This window comes from Phalacrocorax aristotelis, chromosome 3 (assembly GCF_949628215.1).
Source record: "Phalacrocorax aristotelis chromosome 3, bGulAri2.1, whole genome shotgun sequence".
NCBI lineage: Eukaryota > Metazoa > Chordata > Aves > Suliformes > Phalacrocoracidae > Phalacrocorax > Phalacrocorax aristotelis.
In genome coordinates, this window is record NC_134278.1 from 95255387 (window position 1) to 95274806 (window position 19420).

General features: G+C 47.8%; 1 protein-coding gene across 1 annotated transcript; it reads left to right on the forward strand.

The window, feature by feature from the left end:
• The first annotated feature begins 5582 nt into the window (after positions 1 to 5582).
• Positions 5583 to 17851, forward strand: DSTN (destrin, actin depolymerizing factor). Its single transcript, XM_075088581.1, has 4 exons — positions 5583 to 5825; positions 14530 to 14837; positions 15074 to 15150; positions 16438 to 17851. Exons 1-4 carry the CDS (start codon positions 5823 to 5825, stop codon positions 16545 to 16547), a joined length of 498 nt encoding a protein of 165 aa, XP_074944682.1. The 5' UTR covers positions 5583 to 5822; the 3' UTR covers positions 16548 to 17851.
• Positions 17852 to 19420: the final 1569 nt, after the last annotated feature.

The following is a 19420-nucleotide window of genomic DNA, read 5'->3' on the forward strand; positions in this document are numbered from 1 at the left end:
AAAGGTTAGGGTGTTACCCTGTAAAGGCAGTGAAGACTTCATCAGACTTACCACAGATTTCCTGCCCGAGGCAAGGCTGGGAGAGTCACACAGCCTCTCAGCTCAGCCCTCCCCCTCTATAAAAGGGGTTGCACACACAGCCGTGTCTCACAGCAAAAGCACAGGAGCATAACCATACTAAGCGCTGCAAAGCATTCTGGTAACATAGCCAGAGATGCTGCTCAAAGCTTTACCCACTGGTTAAGAGGAGCTCAAGGCCTCAGCATGCTCAACATGAGCCTCCCGTCTCAGACTGAAGGGGATTTAAGATCCAATTCACATGCATGCAGGGAAACGAACACATCATAAGTCTTGCTTGTTGCCTACTTTGAGGGTTTAAGCAAGAGCTGAGGAGTGGCTAGTCTTTTACTAATTCTGGGGCAGGATGGGTTTCATTCTCATCACACAAAGTTCTTCTGCAGGCACTTTAGCGGCAACAAAAGCAGGAAAAAAAAAAGAAAAATATTAAACAAGCCGTGTAGGAGAGTAGCTTGACTACATTCTTGCATATTTAAATTAACATGGGGCTGTTTTCCATCCCTGAGCTGCCTTCTTGTGTTAATCCCTCCTATGTCCTTCTAGTGGTGAAAAGGCCCCAGAGCATGCACGGGGCTACCTTCCCCATTGCACTCAATCCAGAATAGTTCAGATGAGGCTGACACAATTGGCCAGGTTTTACAGCAGTAAGCAGGGTCAGACTTTGGTCTGGTTGTTCATAGCCTGCAGTTTTCAGCGTATGGAAATTAAAAGGACTGCAACCTGCAGCAATTGTGGAAGTTGAGAGCAACTTAAAAAGAATACGAGTTCTGGCATTCGTCCTCAGCAATTTAGGACAGCTTTTTCATTACTGTAAAAATAGCATGTATTTATAAGCAACATCGAGCTCTTATCTCCACTAAATCTCAAGCTGCATTATAGAAAAGGAAGTAACAACATTAACGCTTTGCAAACTGGAAGCTAAAGCAAAGGAGAACAGCAGCTTGCCCAGCCTCACCCCACAGGATAGGGCAGGCATTTGGACCAGACTCAGGGCTCTCGGTTCCTGCACGCTGCCTGCTGTGCCACACCATCTCCTCTGAAGAGGCATGGAGCATCACAGCAGTTTCTGGAAATCACCTTTAGGTTCTCCTCCTCCCCCAAAATTTCCCTTTAAATTTTGATTCCGGTGCATCTACTAAGCAGGATGCTTCAGGAATGCACAGCAATGGGCTTCTCAGTGCTTTGTTTCTGCCAGTGAAATAGCTATGACTGTAAGATTTACAGAGACTTTCTGTTCCTGTCTAAAATTATCTTTGCTGAGCCTTGCGACGCCAAGAGCACAGAGCCAATATTCCATAAGCCCTGAGAAAAACGGACTACATTTCAGGCACACTCAGCTAGCGTGGTTACAGTAGCATCCATCAGCCATGACCAGAGCTCAGGACCACCGCCACGACAGACCTCGCACACGGGGTCATCTCCTGTTTCTTTGCTGCATGAGAGAGCACATCAAGTCAGGGCCTGATCCTGCCGTCTGCGTGCTCTGCAGTTGCGGGGTGGTTGTCTCCAGCCAAAGAGGGAGTCTCTGCAATCCCTTCTCCCACTGCGAGATCAGGGTGAATGGGTATGAAAAGACAGCAGGTGGATACAGACAGATGGGGGAAGCGGGGGCTAAGAGGGAGACAACAGCAATTAGCATAAGCAGTGGCAGTCTCAGCTCACCAGCTGCTTTGCTGATTGTCTGACTCCCTGATTTCTAACAGCAAAGCAGCAATTTGCACACTCAGTAGCTAAAACTGCCCCTCAGAACTAAAGGTACTGGGGAAAAAAAAAAAATATTTCCATGGTACAAAAGCAAAGCTTGCTGGGCTGTCATGTAGGAGTTTGCCTAAGTAAGGCATGGAGCAGGCAGCTCAAAACAGCACCAAATACTTCAGAGCGAAAGGCTAAAAAAGGAAGGTTTTAGAGGAGGAAATGAGTCAGTAGCTTGGAGGACAGGAGGGGGAGTTCAAATAACTGAGGCATACAAAGTAAGCAAGTAGTCACCATCTCAAATGCTAGAAAATCAATGAAATGGATGTATTTATCTTTGGTTTCTATTGATGCAGGGTCTCATTCACCACTGGGAGCCCATGGGCGCCTTTTTATATTGACCATGCTGGGTTTTGAAGCGGTCCTTCACGGGGCAGACGCTTGTTGGCTGCAATTCACTCTGGTGTTTCAGACTGGAGGCAAAGAGGTCACCGCCAGCTACAGGACTGCTGAAATTTCTTGGGCTCCCCCATGGCTGGGGGGTGGGTTTTCTGGAGGGAAGTTTCAGGTTATTGCCATTTGCCTTAACAGAGAGAGGGGGATTCACCTTTCGCAATGGTTTGTGCAAACATCCAGCTTGAACTTTTCAGCCTAGCTTATTTATAGCTCTAACACTAGGAAAAAAGGACAAAGCTTATTCAGTGTTGAAAAGCAGCAAATCTAGTAAAAAACCTCCATCTCCACAATGCTGTAGCAATCCACAGCATTCATTTTTTAATTCCTAACAACCTTGTATTGCCCTGAAACCTTGGGGGCAATGGGGTGAGCCTGAGCTCCTGGAAGCCTTAACCTTGCTCACGCCACCACAGCACCTGGCTGTAATGGGGCGCGCATTAGTGGAGCAGTGAGCCGTGAGAGGTTAGTGTCAGTATGGCAATAAGCCACAGGCCACGACTTCCTCGCCTCTGCCCCACGTCCCTGTCCCATCAAAAAGGCAGGACTGATGAAAAGGGAGCTAGTAGGAAGCGGCACCAAAATTCCCTCCTGCTGTCCCCAAAATGGTGAGCGTCCCCTCAGTAGCTGCCACGCAAGGACCCTGCTGTGCCCTCAGAGGGCTCCCTTAGGGAAACCGCAGCACTGCGAACGGTTGGGTGATGCTTAAGGTCACAGGCACGTGACCAACGGGCTGTGTAGTCGGAGGAGCAGCACAGGACTGGAAACACACTCCCTTCCCCCTACACAAGCAGCAGCACAGGATTTACATGCAGTAGGGGTTCCCAAACCATGACATATATACTGCTAGGCACTGGCAGGCAGCTCCCGGTGCCAAGCTGGAGCTCCCAGTGCCCATGCTGGTACAGCACACAGTCTGTGGAGCCCAGTGCTCAGGCAGGCTGGTACCACCATAAGCCAGGCACTTGTCAGTGCACCTTGGCACACAGCTCCTGCCTCCAGCTTCTTCAAAGCACCACAGCCGCTGTGTTTACACCTCGCCAGGCTACACAGTTTTGTCTTTTGGGGAATGAAACCTTTCAAAAAGCCATCGTGGTTCTCAGTAAGTGCCCTTCCCAGAGCAAGCGCATCTTTCCCATGAGACAGAAACAAGTGAGAGAGGTCTCCCTTACTCTGCCGGTGAAGGAGTTCCTGTCGTTACTTAGGTTCCTTTAACTAGTTAGATACCTTTTCAACGCACTAGAGTGTTTCCAAAAACACAAAACCTCTTGAAAAAGACTGAGCCAGCAGGCCAGGTCCACCTCATTTTCCCTTACAAGTATACAACATGAAACAGCCTCAGCCCTGTTCTCCTGGCCTTGCATCATCCCTTCCCCTCCTCCCCAGGATGTCTTACTTCCGTACCCCTCTTTCACAGCAAAAACCATCTACGAAGAGCAAGCTTAGAACAATAACAGACAAATTACCCGTATCAGTTGAGACTAAAAAGCACAGCTGCCCCAGGTCTCCATTACATGCCACCGGAGATGGAGGTCTGCTACAACACTGTGCCTTGCCAAACAGTGCCTGACTTGGTGCGGCATGCGCCGCCACCAGGCTAACAGCCATGGCAGAAAGACAGGACCAGGACAACTCCAGAGAAACATATTTGTAGGACTGAAGCTCTACTGTCACACAGGCATTTTATCTGACCTGTTTTAGAAATACATGGTTAAAAAAAAACCCAAAACCCAATCCTGTTCCTACTCAATTTTTTGTTATGACTTCCAAAGTCATAAATTTAAACATTCCTTGATTAAATACATCAGAAAAGAGTCTAGGGAGGAACTACCCACTCACCCCAATTTAATCCTTAGTCATAGTTGTAGGCCTTTTAGTAGTTTCAGCACAAAACTGACGCAAATGCTCTTCCAAAAGGGACCCCTGGTCAGCAACAAGCCACCCAACACATGAGCCTAACACAATAGCACTGCTTTTCCAGTACATGCATCTTCAGTATAGGGTCTTTCAGCAACTTCCATCTAATGTGAACAGGCATAACAGCATCTTAAAGGGCATCTACTTACGGGTAATGTATGCAGGAAGAAGGGGGGGAAATCAAAATATACCCCCTAATTAGAACAGCAATATGGATAAAAAATGTAAGGTAGGGCTCACACCTTTATTACTGCAGCTTTATGCTATCTGTAACGTGGTATGAAGTATTGCTACCTCATACCCCAGCCCTGATAACATACCATCGAGTCTTGTTTTTGTTTTCTGCTTACAAGCAGGCACAGAGACTCAACAAAAAAAGCTCGATGCTAGGGGTTCTTTTTTCATCAGTTCAAGACGGGAACACCACTGCAGTCAGGATCCAGTAATGAAACCTAACTGTCTATACATTTTTTCAACATTAGCAGCTGCTTCTGTAATCTGATTACAAAAACCCGAGCTTCATTGCCCACAAACATTACAGAAATAATATTTCTGTAGCATTTCAGAGCGAGCAGTACTGCAATAAACAGGGAACAGGAGCTTCTCCGAGCCCCCCGGTCTCAACAGCAGCGTCTTCTCAGCAGTCAACGTTGTCCTGAAGACAAACGGTTCATTGTTTCAGCCACCTGAGATAGATGCCGCTCTGATTCATGCGGGGACCCTGCTGCTGCTGCTGCGGCTGTGCGGCTGGTGCTGGTGCCGCCGTCGCTGGGAAGAAATGCACAGGGTTTCCTGCAGCACACAGCGAGCGCCGCCAGCGTGAACCAATCAGGAGTGCCTGACTGAGATCGCACCAAAGTAGGTATTAAAAAAAAACTTAAAAAAAAAAAAAAAAACGGAGAGAAAGAAAGAAAAGCCCCACACTTCCTCCTCGCCAGCTCTCCTGACCCCCCGCACCCTCTCTTTCAGGCCGCCTCCCGCCGCAGGCCGCCCGCCTGCTCGACCCAGGGCCAGGGCCGCCCCGCAGCCGCCCCCTTGGATACCCCCAGCACCCCCAAAGGTGCCCCTGCCCCCTCACGACTACCTCCGTCCCTTTCATCTCCCCAACAGCCCCAATCCCCTTCTTCCCCCCCCAGCGGCTGCCCAACCACCCTCCCCTCACGCCCCCCGCCCTCGCCCTCCAACTCACGCTCCCCTTGGCGCCCCCCAACCCTCCCCTCAGCTCCTTCCCGCCCTCCCCTCGCTCACACCTTGGGGCAGGTAATCCCGCCCCACCTCGCAGAAGAGGCCGCCACCATTGGTGGGTGGGCGCATGACCGCCGTCAATCACCTGGCGGCTCCCCCCGTGATTGGGCAGCCCACCCCCCTCGGTCGGGAGGTGGTCCGTGGGTGCGTGGGTTCCCCTCCCCCCCCCGGGTGCGGGCGGGCACGCGCCTGCGCGCGGAGCCGGGTGGGGTGCGGGGTGGGAGGAGGAAGGGGGTGTGGGGCGTTGCCACGCAGGGCTCCCATCATAGCAACCGCTTCCTCCTCCGGGCACGGTGGCCGTGACGTCGGCAGCGTTTCCGCCCGGCTCGCGCTCTCGCCGCTTCCCTTCCTACTGCCGGAGCCCGCGCCGCGCCCAGCATCCGAGGGGAGCAGCCGCTGCCGCCGCACCGCGCTCCGACGCCCGCCGCGCCGACGCCATGGTAGGGAGCGGGGGGCGCAGGACGTCACCCTTCCCCCCCTCTCCCCATCCCCCCTTCCTTCGCCCTCATCCCCGAGGAAAGAGGGGAGGGCGGCGGTTGGTACCGCCCGCCGCATCCTGGCCGGCGCCGCCGCTGAGCCCGGTGGCACGACCGTATCGCGCCCCGCTTTCTTTCTCCTTCTACACCCCCCTTTCCTCCCCGGTCCTTTTGCCTTTGAACTTAAGGCCGCGGATCCTTTCTTCCTCCCCCTCCCCCCAAGCCCGCCATGAGGCGGCGGAAGGTTACTCCCCCCCTTGAGGCGGTGGAACTGTCCTCTCCCCTCCACCCACCTCCCCCATGAGGTGATGGTACGTTCCGCGCCGCACACAGGCGCTAGGGGCGGGCGCGTCCATTTCGCCCGGTGGGGGAGGCGGGAAGAGCCGGGGGTGAGGGGGACGGCGGCCGCCGCGGGGCGATGCGCACGGCCCCTCCCCGTGCCGCAGGGCGCGGCCGGGGGGGAGGGGCGGGACTCCCCCCACGCGAGGGGCTGCGTGGGGAGCAGGCTGCAGCCTGCCCACGGCGGGGGGTGTGGGAGGCCGCCGCGGGGCTGCCCCCCTCCGGAGGAAGCGCGGCCCCACTGGCATCCGCCCCGACGGGCGGCCCCGGGCGGGAGCCATCTTCCCCAAAGCCGAGGGGTTTCGAGCCTGGCCTAGAAAACGGCGGCGGAGGGGAGCAGCCCTTCTCCCGCCGGGCAGGGCAGGGCCCGGCCCCGCCGTCCCCCCTGCGCAGCCTCCCGGGGCCCGGCCGCCCGGAGCCAGCCCTAGCTGCAGTCAGCAGTCCTGCCAGCAGACAAAAGCGGGGGAAGCAAAACCGGCGGAAGGAAAGAGCTGGTCGTAACAAACGCGGTTTTGCAGCAAGTGCTCGAAAAAGCTTAAATTTTAAGGCACTTGCCGCAAGGGCTTCGGAGATTTTTGTCTTGCTTCTCTGCACGGAGAAGATACAATGCTGGACACATTATGTCTAAGATAGAACGCTGGAAGTGGAGGAAACGTAAAAATGCATTAAACATACACACTAGCCCATTTTCTCTGGCCTTCAAAAAAAATGCGGGTGGACTCCTTTCAGAAATGGGGCAGAATAAACCAAACAGCTATTATGCTTTATGGTGGTTTATTTTCTCTTGATTTACCTACACTAAAACTTTGCATCCCCGTTTAACTCAGGCTACTGAGACTGACAAATTCCCTTGAATCATTGGCTCTTACAGTTTTAACTGCTGTCCCATTTTTGGTTGAGTCATGCACAAATGCTTGTCCAGCAACAAACATTCCTGTGTTTTGATGCGTTTGCCTAGGTTATTTGCCTTTAGTAGAAGGGTTACATATTGAGGCCTTCCTATGGTATTTACCATTAGTTTCTTGAACATGTGGTGTATCTAGTAAATAAACTTCTAGTCTGTATAGACCCGGCAGACAGGATGTGCTACTAATCTTCCTGCTTCCTAGAACACCCAACTTGAAGCATGTACGGCTGGTCTGCAGTGTGGAGCAGAGCTAATGGGAGTTGCAGATGAAGCTGCTAAAAGTCTGATGAGACTTGCAGCTCTTGTTTAAAACAGGCTTGTCTGAACAAGCTAGCTACCACCTCTACAGTACGCAAACCTAGTTTAGAATGACTACTCAGTGTGTCAGGCTTCATCTTGCTTCAGGACCAGAGAATTCCTCACTCAGTCAAAACTAGTATTTCTCATAGTGATCTCCTTTTTTGAACAGTGTCTGGGTTGAGTTTTTTTCTAAGATGCTTTCCAGTTGCCGCAGATGAACTTGCTTTCGGGCAAAGAGTGTGGACCTTCTGGCAAAATACAGTAATGCCAGCAGGAGAGCATCATTTGGTGTCAAAAGAGCATTGAATTTTCTGCTTTAGTGTCTTGCCTCAAGGTTTGGTTTCTTTGCTACCGGATTAAATGAGTCCATGGTCTTTGGAGGGCTACGCAAATTATTTTTCTTGGTTGTTAGTCAATACTGTTCCCAAATCTGTAATTACAAGGTACACATGCCTCATCTACAAGATGACAGCCTCCTGACAATTGATATTGTGGGTGCCTGGCATGTTCCTACTTGCCTTGTCAGAATATCGCTATCAAGAGGCTTCTGCTGGGAGCAAGGGCTGACCTAAGCAATCTCATGCAGGAGAGACTGCAGACAGCCAGAACTTGCATGTAAAGCTGTTCAGAGCCTTTTGCTTGTCTGACTGTTCAGTATTCACAGTGATCTCCAGGAAGGAGTGCTGGGGTGTCCAGAGCAGGCCTTTAAAGCCTGTTTTTAAGGATGAGGGTTTAAGCTTTAGGTGCCTGGAGGGCCACAAGAAAATTCTTGCAGACACTTGGGTTCATAATAGCTGATTTCTGTGCTGAATGTGTTTCTAAGAAGCTTTGCTTTCCTGCAAGAACCGCTGTGTGTACCAGCTTAAACCCACATTACCTTAAAAAAACCATGCGTTTCAACACAGGAATGGGTACTACTCAAAACTTCTGCCCCCCTACTGGCTACCACGGTTCCTCTTTTTCAGCAGTGTTGCTGGGGTTGCCTTTTGCAGGTATTGCTTGTTCTACCTACCTTGATAATTATATTGGGAGTGTACTTCATGGTAGCTCAGAGGAGGAGATGATTTCCTCTTTGGCTGGAAGCTGAGGAAATTACCTCCATGAATTCAGGGGAGGCTTTTTTCTGCTTTTTCTTAGTAATTGCTTTCTTGCTCATCTCTCCTCGTCTGGTCAATAACCTTTCGTATTGGCAGGGAAAAAAAACTGAATAGTTTTGATTCCTTCCCCCCCCCCCCCCCCCCCAAGAGACCAAATAATGGAAGAGAAAAACTTAAGTCTAGCTGGTAAGATCTGTCTATAAGTGATAAGTAAATAACTGTACTTCTTGCTGGTTTATGGTGTGCAAATAATGGCCTCTTACACAACAGCAGTAAAAAGGCAGTTAGTTATGTTTCCTGTCATCCTTCAGATCTGAATTGAAGCTTTGGACTTTCAGATGCATAGGTTGCCTGGAGTAATTGGAGGTGTCAGTGTGTTGGGCTGTAGGTAGCGGAGGACATGAGCCTATTGGGGACTTGAAGTCACTGGCATTCCCACACTGGTGCTGGTCTTTGGGGTGAAGGTAAACTAGTTGCTCTATGTGTTGCTTCCTTGCCCGCTCAGTAAAGCAGGGATGGTAATATCAGATGGATTTTCTTGAGTGCTCAAGTAACAGATTAAAAGCAAAGCAGTATATAAGATCCTTACATTTTTAACCACCCACGTTTTTATTTGGCCTGTCGGCTATAGCTGACACCTTTTCTGAGCCCTGATTTGGCAAAATGTTGTCCCAGCCTGTTAGCTGCAGCCAGGCTATGTGACCCTCCCTGTCTGCTAGGTGCTCTCACAACTAACTTGGCTCAGCTTTCCCTTCAGGATCTTGGTGCTGATGATGTATTGTGTGACAAAGTAAGGCACAGCTTTGTGAAGGCTGCTATCCCAGAACAGCCGGGTGGTGATAGGTTTAATTGAAAAAATGTTTGTTGCAGAGATGACACATTACTGAGTCAGATGGAAATGCCACATGGTTACACAGGCAGTTCTGGCAGTGGCAGGGGATTTTGAAGGTAGATAGGAGGGATGGTATGCCAAGCATAGGGGAAACAAGGTGTTTGCCGAAGCAACTGAGAACCAAGTGTATGGCAGTAGTGTGACTAGCAAACATGGGAGCACAGTGTTCTCAAATCTCTGCCTTTGCAGTTAAATGAGGTGTACTGTAATAAGTTATTGGTGTCAAATTCTGGAAAAATTGTTGATGCTTTTCCAAGGAGGAAAAGTTTCCACTTGAGTAGCTGTGGATAGTCCATGCTGGTGTATACGATGTGTGTGCATGATTCCCAAACAAAACAAGTCAAGAACTGGTTCTTAAAATGTCTCTGTAGATAACATATGCACAGGCACCACTGTGGAGGGTTCTTAGGTTCTGATCATGGGAAAGAAAACCCAGACTATAAAACTCTCAATGCTTAAAATGAAATTTAGGCCTTCAAACTTGTCTTGAGGCAAACTAAGTCATTAGTTTAAAGTTGTCTGTCTTACAATTGAGGAGGGAACAAAGACTTTTCTTAGGTAAAATATTTTAAGTATTTAAGGAAAATACTGGAGTTCACAGTGCTTCCTGACAAAAGAGGGGGCAAGTTTCATTGTGTCAAAATCATGTTTCAGTGCAGGCTTGCTACAAATCCAGTTTATCAGGTGTCTGGCATGTGTCTCACTCCTGAAATGGCTTCCTGTATATGGGGATTTTCTTGAGAAAGCTTTGGAGTATTCCTCAGTCTTCCCCCATGTAGATTAAATTTCAGTTGTAGAGCACTTGGTGATGGAGGCTATTAGTGGAGGCAGCTGGGGATGGCTCTTGCAGTTGGAAGCCTGCTAGACAGAAGGCTCTCTCTTTGGGCTGTCCTGTGTAGGGATGGCATTCTGCTCTCGCAAGACTTCTGCAGTGCTTTGCACTTAAGGCAGGAACGATGGCTTTGTGTAGGGAATAAGAGCCGCTGTGTTACTGCAGCACATGCTGACAAGGCATTTAATGCAACCATTACCTCATGTGCCTACAGCAGTCCCTATGAAAATACAATGGAGATACTGGTATAAGTACTCCAGAATAATGTCTGAGGCAATGCTGCCTGCAAGACATGCCACCTTTGCAATGGTTGCACAGAGGTACTGGGGGAGGACTCATTTTGCTGATTCCCTCAGAGAAATTTACTCTTCTCTGTTCTTGCCTGAATGTCTCCCTGAATATGCTGTACTGGCGTCATTCTCCCATCTGATAATTAGGTGGCTTGCCTCCTTACTGCTGCCTTGTTTCAATAAGGTTAACAGGCCCTGCAGTTACGGTCCTTGACAGTTAGCCAGAAGCAGGCCAGTTACTTGAAGGTAGTCTTTTCTCTGCAGTTGTGTCTCTAGAGTGGTTTTAAGTTGGTGTGCCTGTGTTACAGGGTTTATCTGTCCACTACAACAAAATGTCACCTGCTAATGGTTGCGTACCCCACAAGTACCTGCAAAATGTACTGCTCAATGAGCAGCCACCCATGAACCAGGCCATAGCAGGATAACTGCTTTCATACTGGAAAAGGAACAGAACCAGGCTAGCTGTCATAGCCCTGCAGTGTTCAAGCCAGAATGTACAAAATAATAATGAATGTGCTGTATTGAATCCTCTGAGCAGAGCAATATTGGGCCAAAGAGAGAGAATCCAGACTAACAAATAAACGTTTATTCTGTCATCACTGGTGGGATGGAGGCTTCTCACCAGCTATTCTTCTGGACAAATCAGTGGAGACATGGTTAAAATGTCAACTGAGGACATGTATTTACAAGTGTAGCATTTCTCCTTCTTTCAGTGCTCTTAACAGTCATCCTGTTGCAGCCCTGCACAGAATGGTTGCAACCAACTTATAACAAAAGCTGCCTAGGGTTTGGGTTTTTTTCCTTTTTTAGTGTGTTTATGAAGCCAGTCATGACTGGTACAAGCTCAGGGTTGAAGAGGGAGTCCTACAGTTACAAAAGTAGATCCTCTTTTTGGAAGCAATTAGTTGCACCGGGAGTTTATGGGTTCATTTCAACCCATACTGTGACACAGCTATAGGGTTTTCTCAGATGGAACAAATCTGCATTGTCCCTAGCAATATAATGGCTGCTAATATCAGCCTGTGTGATGAATCCAGGGGTTGTACAGCAGCTGTGAAAAGGAGTAGCACCAGCTACCAGCTGTTAGCCTTTTGCTTTGAAAATTTTTTTTAAAAATCCAGTTCTTACTGTTGTGTCTTCAGCTTCTGGTCAGCCCCTGTTATCAGCTGCAGATTAACAGTGAATTGAGTTTCCAGACTGAATACTCTCAACATTTTTGGAATCTGAACTGATTTGCCAGCAGTGCTTAGTTTCTTTATAAGGAAACAACTTGTCTCCCAACTTGGAGAATGTTTCTGGCTGTGCAGTAGCACAAGTATATGCTCTTGACTGCATACTTTGCATCAACCTGCAGCTCCGTTGCTGCTGCTTATTCCTGGCTCTCTGCTGAGCATTAATCTCTTCTGTCAGAGTTAACTTCTTGGCAACAGGAATTGGTGCAGGGGAATTAGTTGTCACCTTGGAGCAAAGACCAAGAATTGACAAAGGTAGAGCTAGGTGACATGAACTGCTTTTTTATTTTTTTAATCACTAAACTTACTCCCATGCTATTTCAGGCTTTCTGAGCATTTTCTGTTTAGAATCTTGAGTTTTTTGTGACTGAAAACTGAGTCTTGAAACCTGTTGTCAGCTACTGAGGTGCCATTAGTTAGAAGACAAACCTCAGGGGGGAAAAAAAGTTGTCTTGAGTTCGCTCTGGATTTGTCCTTAGTGAATGATGCAACAGTTCTAGCTGCTGCACTGTTTGCTTTATTAGGGCAACCTTGTGTTATTCCCAGAGAGCTCTTATCTACACCAACTACTGGGATGGGAGGAGGAAGACCTTTATTCCTTGTTAGTTCTCAGTCACACTCTGACAAAGTGCAGTCTCTGTATGGAGGAGGTGACATAGGAGTGAGTCATTTTGCGTTGATGCTTGCACTTTTACTTGAATTTATCCTGGAATAGGCTTTTTTCACTTACTTTCCTTATTGAAGATGTGCAGAAGGGTGGCTGCCTGCCAGGCAGCTGAGGCATGGTGAGATGAGGATGTTCTACTATCCCAAAGAGAGTGCAAGGGATTCTGGATAGATTACCCCTAATAGACAAGCCATGCATTTTAAGTCTTGAGGGAGATCTCCTTGTATTTGAGTAAACCCCTAAAGTGTACTGTTCTCCACACTAGAGAAAAGCTTCTGTCTCATTCACTGCTGTATGAGATTGCCCTGATTTTGCATGACCAGCACTTGGAGGCTGGCATGTAGATTTCCCATGGTAATAGATTCTGCCAGCTCTGCCACCTCTCTCAACTGGGTTAGCAAAGCTACGCCGCCATTACAAGTTACAGAAGGAGAGATGTTGGTAGAAAAAGGAGAATCCAGGCTCATCTGAGGTCCTGCATGGTAGGCATTGGTCAAGGCTTTAAAAAAATAAATACATTAAGTAGTTGTTCAATCAATAACCATCTCTCAAGGACAGCTTGTTTGAAAGTTAGCACTAAGCAGTTCCCTTTACCACTGACTTCCCTAGTTTTGCAGCTGAGCTCTGCTGTTTCTTTAGAACGTTCCCACTCTGACAAGGTACAGTGTCCCCCCCCAAAAGTAATCCAGATCCATCGAGCAGATGTTTTGGGGCTGAGCTTAAGGAAAAACAAAATTAATAACCACCTGTAGTCTTTTTCAGTTGGTATATCTGCATGCTACTTTACCTGACTCTTTAGTACTGCTGACTGTGCTTGTAACAGTGACATGTGGCAGTTTACACAAAGGGAGGAGGGCAGTTTTCCTTCCAAGATATGAACTGCTGCATCTGAGGATAATGTCATTTGAATTTGGAAGACCAAAAACCAGTGGGGAAAGAAGCAATACTAGAAGGAGTCTCTCTGTTTACACTGCATGCAGCATTTTGAACAGATAGCTGAGTGTTGGACAGGCTTCAGTTCGCTCTTTACTACTCTGGCCAAGATGCGTGATGTCCTTCCAGCAGTGTCCACTGGCCAGTATGGCTCCCCACACTTGCAGTATTCGCTATTGCACAGCTGCTTTTAAGCTCTCCAACTTTGCTGCACTCTGAGAACAAAACACAGATAGAAATGCTTCTACCCTGCCACCTCTCTCTCTCTCTTTTTTTTTTTTTTTTTTTTGTTGGTCTTGTTCTCAAAAAAGCAGCAGACTGAAAATGCAGTTCAGCCTCTTGTCATTCTTGCTAGGTCTTGTCCTCTTTATTCTGTGCAGCTGCCTTTAACATTAGATTGGTGATGCTGCATCTGCACCTCCTATTACAGCTAGCATAGGGGGATACCACTGAGTAACTAGAATTTCCTGTCAGACTTCAAGGAGGGGAGGGAGGAAGGCTGAAAGTGCAGTTGGCTTTAAAAACTGATGGAGGAACTGCTGGGAAGTGGACACTTTAACTGTTAGAATTGAAAGTTCTCCCTTTCAGAAGCTGCTCTGAAGTCAGTGTTTTAAAGTTGGCTTGTTCAGTTGAAAACTGTACCACTACAGTCTCGGTACCCCACTACGTCTTTCTTGATCTCTAAATGAAATCCATGTGACAAGCATGGAATTTGGCCGTGTTTTACCTCCGTTCCTAAAGCTGCTAGTAAACATGCTAGAAACAGCTAGGAAACTTTGAACAGAAGATCCTAGTGGCCTTGCTTGTCTAGCCAGCCTGAAATGGGTAACAAAATTAAGCTGTTCTAATGCCAAAGGATCTGCCACAATTAAATCTCGGAGGACAAGGGGTGGATATGCATGTAAAACAACCCCAAAACAATGTTCTAATATGAGGAGGATTGTGCCATCTTCAGAATAGTTTTGGTTTGGCAGCTGGCTGTGGGCATCACCGAGACTCCAGATTCTTTACTTGTCTTGGAAAAAGAGGGTCTGCAGCCTTTTCTGACAAGACTCTCAGGCTACTGGCGACTATTGCCAGTATCAGTTGCCTTCTAGCCTTGAATTTAAGGCAGTGCAGTAATGTAGTTCTGAAAACTGGCAGCAGTAGGCCTAAAGGTCTTTGCTCTTGTCTTTGCAGGCATCTGGAGTACAAGTTGCCGATGAAGTATGCCGTATCTTCTATGACATGAAGGTGCGGAAGTGCTCTACGCCTGAGGAAATTAAGAAGAGGAAGAAGGCTGTCATCTTCTGCCTCAGTCCAGACAAAAAGTGCATTATTGTGGAAGAAGGCAAAGAGATTCTGGTGGGAGATGTTGGTGTGACAGTTACCGACCCATTCAAGCATTTTGTGCAAATGCTTCCTGAGAAGGATTGCCGTTATGCCTTGTATGACGCAAGCTTCGAGACCAAGGAATCCAAAAAAGAAGAGCTGATGTTTTTCTTGTGGTAAGCTGTCTTCCCAACTCATTCCTAACATGCAGTCCGAACACTCTGGGTGAGGTCTCTGAGCGCTTGTATTGCCCAGGCTGGCAAGATGGCAGGCTTAAAGTGAGCCAGGCAGCCTGATGTCTGTATTCTGAGCCATGAAATGTTTCACTTGTTCATAATCAGTAGGACACTGCTTCTGTCTATGCTGGATAATAAATGCCACTAATTGTACTTTTTTTGGTGTATCCCACTAGGGCACCAGAACAAGCACCTCTCAAAAGTAAGATGATCTACGCAAGCTCCAAGGATGCAATCAAAAAGAAGTTTCAAGGTATGTAATACAGCTAATGCTCCTAGGCATGCCATGCTCCTAGAATGCTTACACAGCAAGGCTTAACCATTGGCTAACTGGCCCTTTTTTTGAGATACTAATGAGAGGTGACAACTTTGCAGGTGAAATGCCCTGTGGCGCAGCTAAAATGAGCTCTGGCTAAAGCTTATACTGCCTGACTCTGAATTTTAGAGGCACTACAGCTGTGCTCAGGACAAGAGCAGGCTTTGCTATGTGTGAACACCGTACTTGTACTGTACAGAGCAGCATATCTGCACCATACAGGCTAGAAACCATTAGACTCATAACAGTGAGCTGGATTTAGTGCGGAGCTGCCTCTGCGGCAGAGGACTTTCAGTCCTGTGTCTTGGAATACACAATCTCGTAAACTTATTGTGCTGCAGTAGTACTAATTCACTTGATTTGGAGATGCGGTTGTGATTACTTATTGCAAAAGGCATCGCATCTCCAAGTGGAGAAACTGAGTTCTGTTCAGGCTGTCAGGCACCATTAACCAAGGAGTAAACACCTTGCTGCAGCATTCACAAGTTTCATGTTAGGTCGGTCATTACGATGGCTCGTAGCCAGACAGCGCTGTCCCCCTGCTTCAGTTCCTCATGCTGCGCTGGGCCACAGTCTTGCAGTGAGCAAGACTGACAGGATCATTGTGCAGCAGTACCAGCTCTCACAGGACAACTCGGTAGTGGATTGGAACTATCCAGGGAGATTGTGTGCTGCACGTGTGGAAGTCAAAAAATGAAAAAAAGGAATCCTGTGATTTTTCTGCGTTCTTCCATGTAATACAGGCTTGGGTTGGGCTCCCCACCCTCCAAAAAAATAAATCATGCTTAATTCATTAGACCAGCAAAGTCTTTCTGTTCTCTACATCTCAAATTACCGCTGATTCTTTTACCCACCTCTCCAGAGCCAGCGGGAGCTGAGTCAGCCATCTTAGTGTACTTGCATGTAGCATCCTCAGCTACTGTACCCAGGCTAGCACTAGAAAAGAGAGATTCACTCATAAGATAGCCTGCAGTGACAAGGCTAACAGTCTGAGTGCTGATCTAGTGAAAACTTTCTCCCTGATATTTCTACGTTGCTATTTGGTGTGTAGCTAGATGTGACATACCAGGGGAAGAACATCCAAATTCCGAAGCTAAGTCAGGACTTACCTGCTTGAGTGACCAATTGCCTCTTCTAATGTTACTACCAAGTATGTTTCTTTGATTACTAGCATGTTGAACTAGTGCATTGTTGAGTGTTTTGCCTCTTTTTTTTTTTTTTTAGGCATAAAGCATGAATGCCAAGCAAATGGGCCAGAGGACCTCAACCGAGCTTGCATTGCTGAGAAGCTAGGAGGCTCCCTAGTCGTAGCTTTTGAAGGAAGTCCCGTGTAGATGTCATACAGTGCCACAACTCTACAAGCATTCCACGTTTTAATATATCAGTTATGTAAAGCAACCATTCTAGGCAAGGGTTTCACTAACTGTAGGGAGGTGTCTTATAGAATAAAGTAGATTTTGGAGATGTAGCTTGTATGTACAAATGACCCTAAATAAATCAAATCTAAGGATTGATCTTGGTGTATTAATATTTGCATTGGTTTTCCAGCCCAATACTGTCCCTGATGGATTAACACTAAAGGTCTCCAAAAATTTTGGTCCAATGCAGCAGTGTATCATGGGATGAAAAGGAGTTGGGGGGGGAGAACAATCTGGTTCCTGTTCTTACTTTTCTAAATTGTACAAGCAAAATTCAGTCAATCTTCTTGAGGCTACTGGCCAAATTGCCAAACTCAAAAACGTTTCCCCTGTAACAGTTTAATACAGGACTTAAAACCTGTAGTTGAAGTTAGACTAAAGCAACCTGTTGGCACCAATACTGGGTTAAATTCTTAGTGCTTGCAGTTGCAGACCAGTACTAATAAAGGCTAATTCTGAAGTTAAGGATAAAATAGACACACTTTTCTGGAGAAATAGTCCTAATCCAGTCTCTTGTAAATTCACTGTGCAGTAATGATATTTCAAGGTTCACTTGTTCTGCAGGTCCAATTTTCTTGCTGTGAAGTGTCTTGAGGTCTCTTCCAGCCTGAGTGATTCTATAAAACTTGCTTTTCAATTGACAGCTTAATTTAGAATACCTTAGTTTTACTAATGCACGCTAGCTAGCAGATCAGGTGCTTCTGAGGCTTTTACAGATGCAGATTCTTATATCAGAGCTCTCCAGTTATGGGTATTATAATGAGAAGGGACCACGTCTTAAAAAGTGGTATTCTTAGCCCCAGTCTTTGGTCTCTTGGTCCATTTGTCCATAGTGACTATTGATTTCACTTAGAACCAATCAGCCTGACTAATACGGCTTGATTTGGGTTCTTTGTCTGTTAGCTTCTTTAATTCTGTAGAAATGCATGGAAATATCACCTACTAGAAAGTTTGACCTGAAATGCCTTTTGTATGGGGGGTAGAGAACATTCCTGTGCCAGTTACGGAGATCTTCAAAGCTTCCATGTTTCGCCAGTGGTTGATTAAAGCTGTTTCCTTTGTGTAATGTGTTCATGGGAGTTGCATAGAATTTTCCTGTATGTCTGTAGAGAAAAAGAAAAAAAAAAAAACCAAACCCTTAGCCTCCAGTGCATTACTGTGATATGTTCTGTGCGTGCCAAATTTGAATACCCTAAATAAATGGGGTTTCCCTCCCCTGGGTCAGTGACTGATTCCTCTGGATTAGTCTTCCTGCAGTGGGGCTGGTGCTGCTGGCTGAGCATGCCAGTGCCCCGTGTAAGCCAGATGCTCAAGGAGCTGTGACATCTTTTGCAGCTACTGGCGTGTGTGGCTCTCAGGGTGGGAAGCAGGCTGGAAGGAAGAGCTGGTGGAGGCAGAGGAGGTTGGGAGGTGGAAAGCGGGTTCATCTGCCTGCAAAGTGTGCTGCCCTCCTTTGCCCTGCCTCCCTCTCACAGCTGTGTGACTGCCAGCTTGCTGCAGGCTCTAGCTCCCTGGCACCACCTTGTCTCTTCTTTTTAGGCTTCAGACCCCGATTTCTGTGGGTTGGGGAGCTTCCTGGGAAGTATGGGGTATTGCAGCCTGAGTGGGAGAAACCCAGCACGTGTCAGTTATTTTGTGCTGCATTCCCTGTAAGAACTGAGGGAGCTTTCTCTGGCCAGCGCAATGAAGCCCAGGCAGTTACAGGCTGCCCCTTCCTCTGCAAGCTCTTGCCAGATGTGCAGGGACAGAAAGCTGTACTGTCCCCGCAGCTCCTTGGCAGAGCAGTGCTGCGCTGGTTTATCTACACGGCCAGGGTAATAATGGTCCATTACCTAACTCAGCATGTGCCCTCTCTGGCCATGCTGTGTAGTTAAAACCTTCAATTAAAGGCAGGCATTGACTGCTTGCTCTAACTTGGCACCCACATGGGTCACACGGTTGGAAGCACAAGGTTCTCTGATGCAGAGATCCACCAGAGCGAAGCTTTCTCATTTGGGGAAAAGCACACGGGCCTGGTTTCTGGGGGTGCGTTTAGCCTGTGTTTCAGTCAACTCTCAGTGTGCCCAAGTGGGTAATCATCCACATAAACAGCTCCTCCTTGCCTAGGTGTCTGCAGTACTGGTCTCTGTCTGAAGTCCAGGTCAAGATAAGGAAACCTGAGTGACACAGTGGGAGTGGTGCTGCCTGACAAACAAAGGGAACACCCAGCCGAGATCCAGCTGATAACTACGGTCTCCAGACTGCAGACATCTTTGAAGAGATACACAGCCCAGGTGACAACATGGTGGACTTCTGCCTGGGATTTCCTTCTTCGGTTAGAAAATGGAGCGGGAGTCCCTGCAATGGGGGAAGGATGTGAGACCTCCAAGGTAGAAGTGCACTTCCCACAACATGCAAGCCCTTGGATCAGGGACTTGGGTATAAAGTGTCTTAGTCCTGGGACTTCGAGGGATGAGAGGTCTGAGGTGGCGCTTTGGGCCTTGGTTAGGTGTGGTCCTGCAGCATCAGCTGATCTAAGAGGCTTTGGATGCTTTTAGGAGCCTTGCAGCAATCCCTGAGGTATTATACTGGCCTAACTGGAAGAGTTGTCTGGCACTCCAGCGCTGGCAGTAACTTAACCTTCAGAGCTATAATGCTTCAGGCGTGTCCATGTCACGGAGTTAGTGGGCCAAACTTCACCACCTCCCAAGACTGTTTGCCCTTCTGCAGTTGGAGGGGATGAAAAGCATGGGAAGATATTTCCTCTTGTGACTGTTTCAAATCCTTTCAGTTAAGGTTTCTCCCAAAAC

Bases quoted from the DNA above. Each gene is read 5' to 3' on its own strand.
- DSTN (XM_075088581.1), top strand. The intron at 14,838-15,073 runs GTAAGCTGTCTT...GTATCCCACTAG, and splicing joins GAGCTGATGTTTTTCTTGTG to GGCACCAGAACAAGCACCTC. The intron at 15,151-16,437 runs GTATGTAATACA...TTTTTTTTTTAG, and splicing joins AATCAAAAAGAAGTTTCAAG to GCATAAAGCATGAATGCCAA.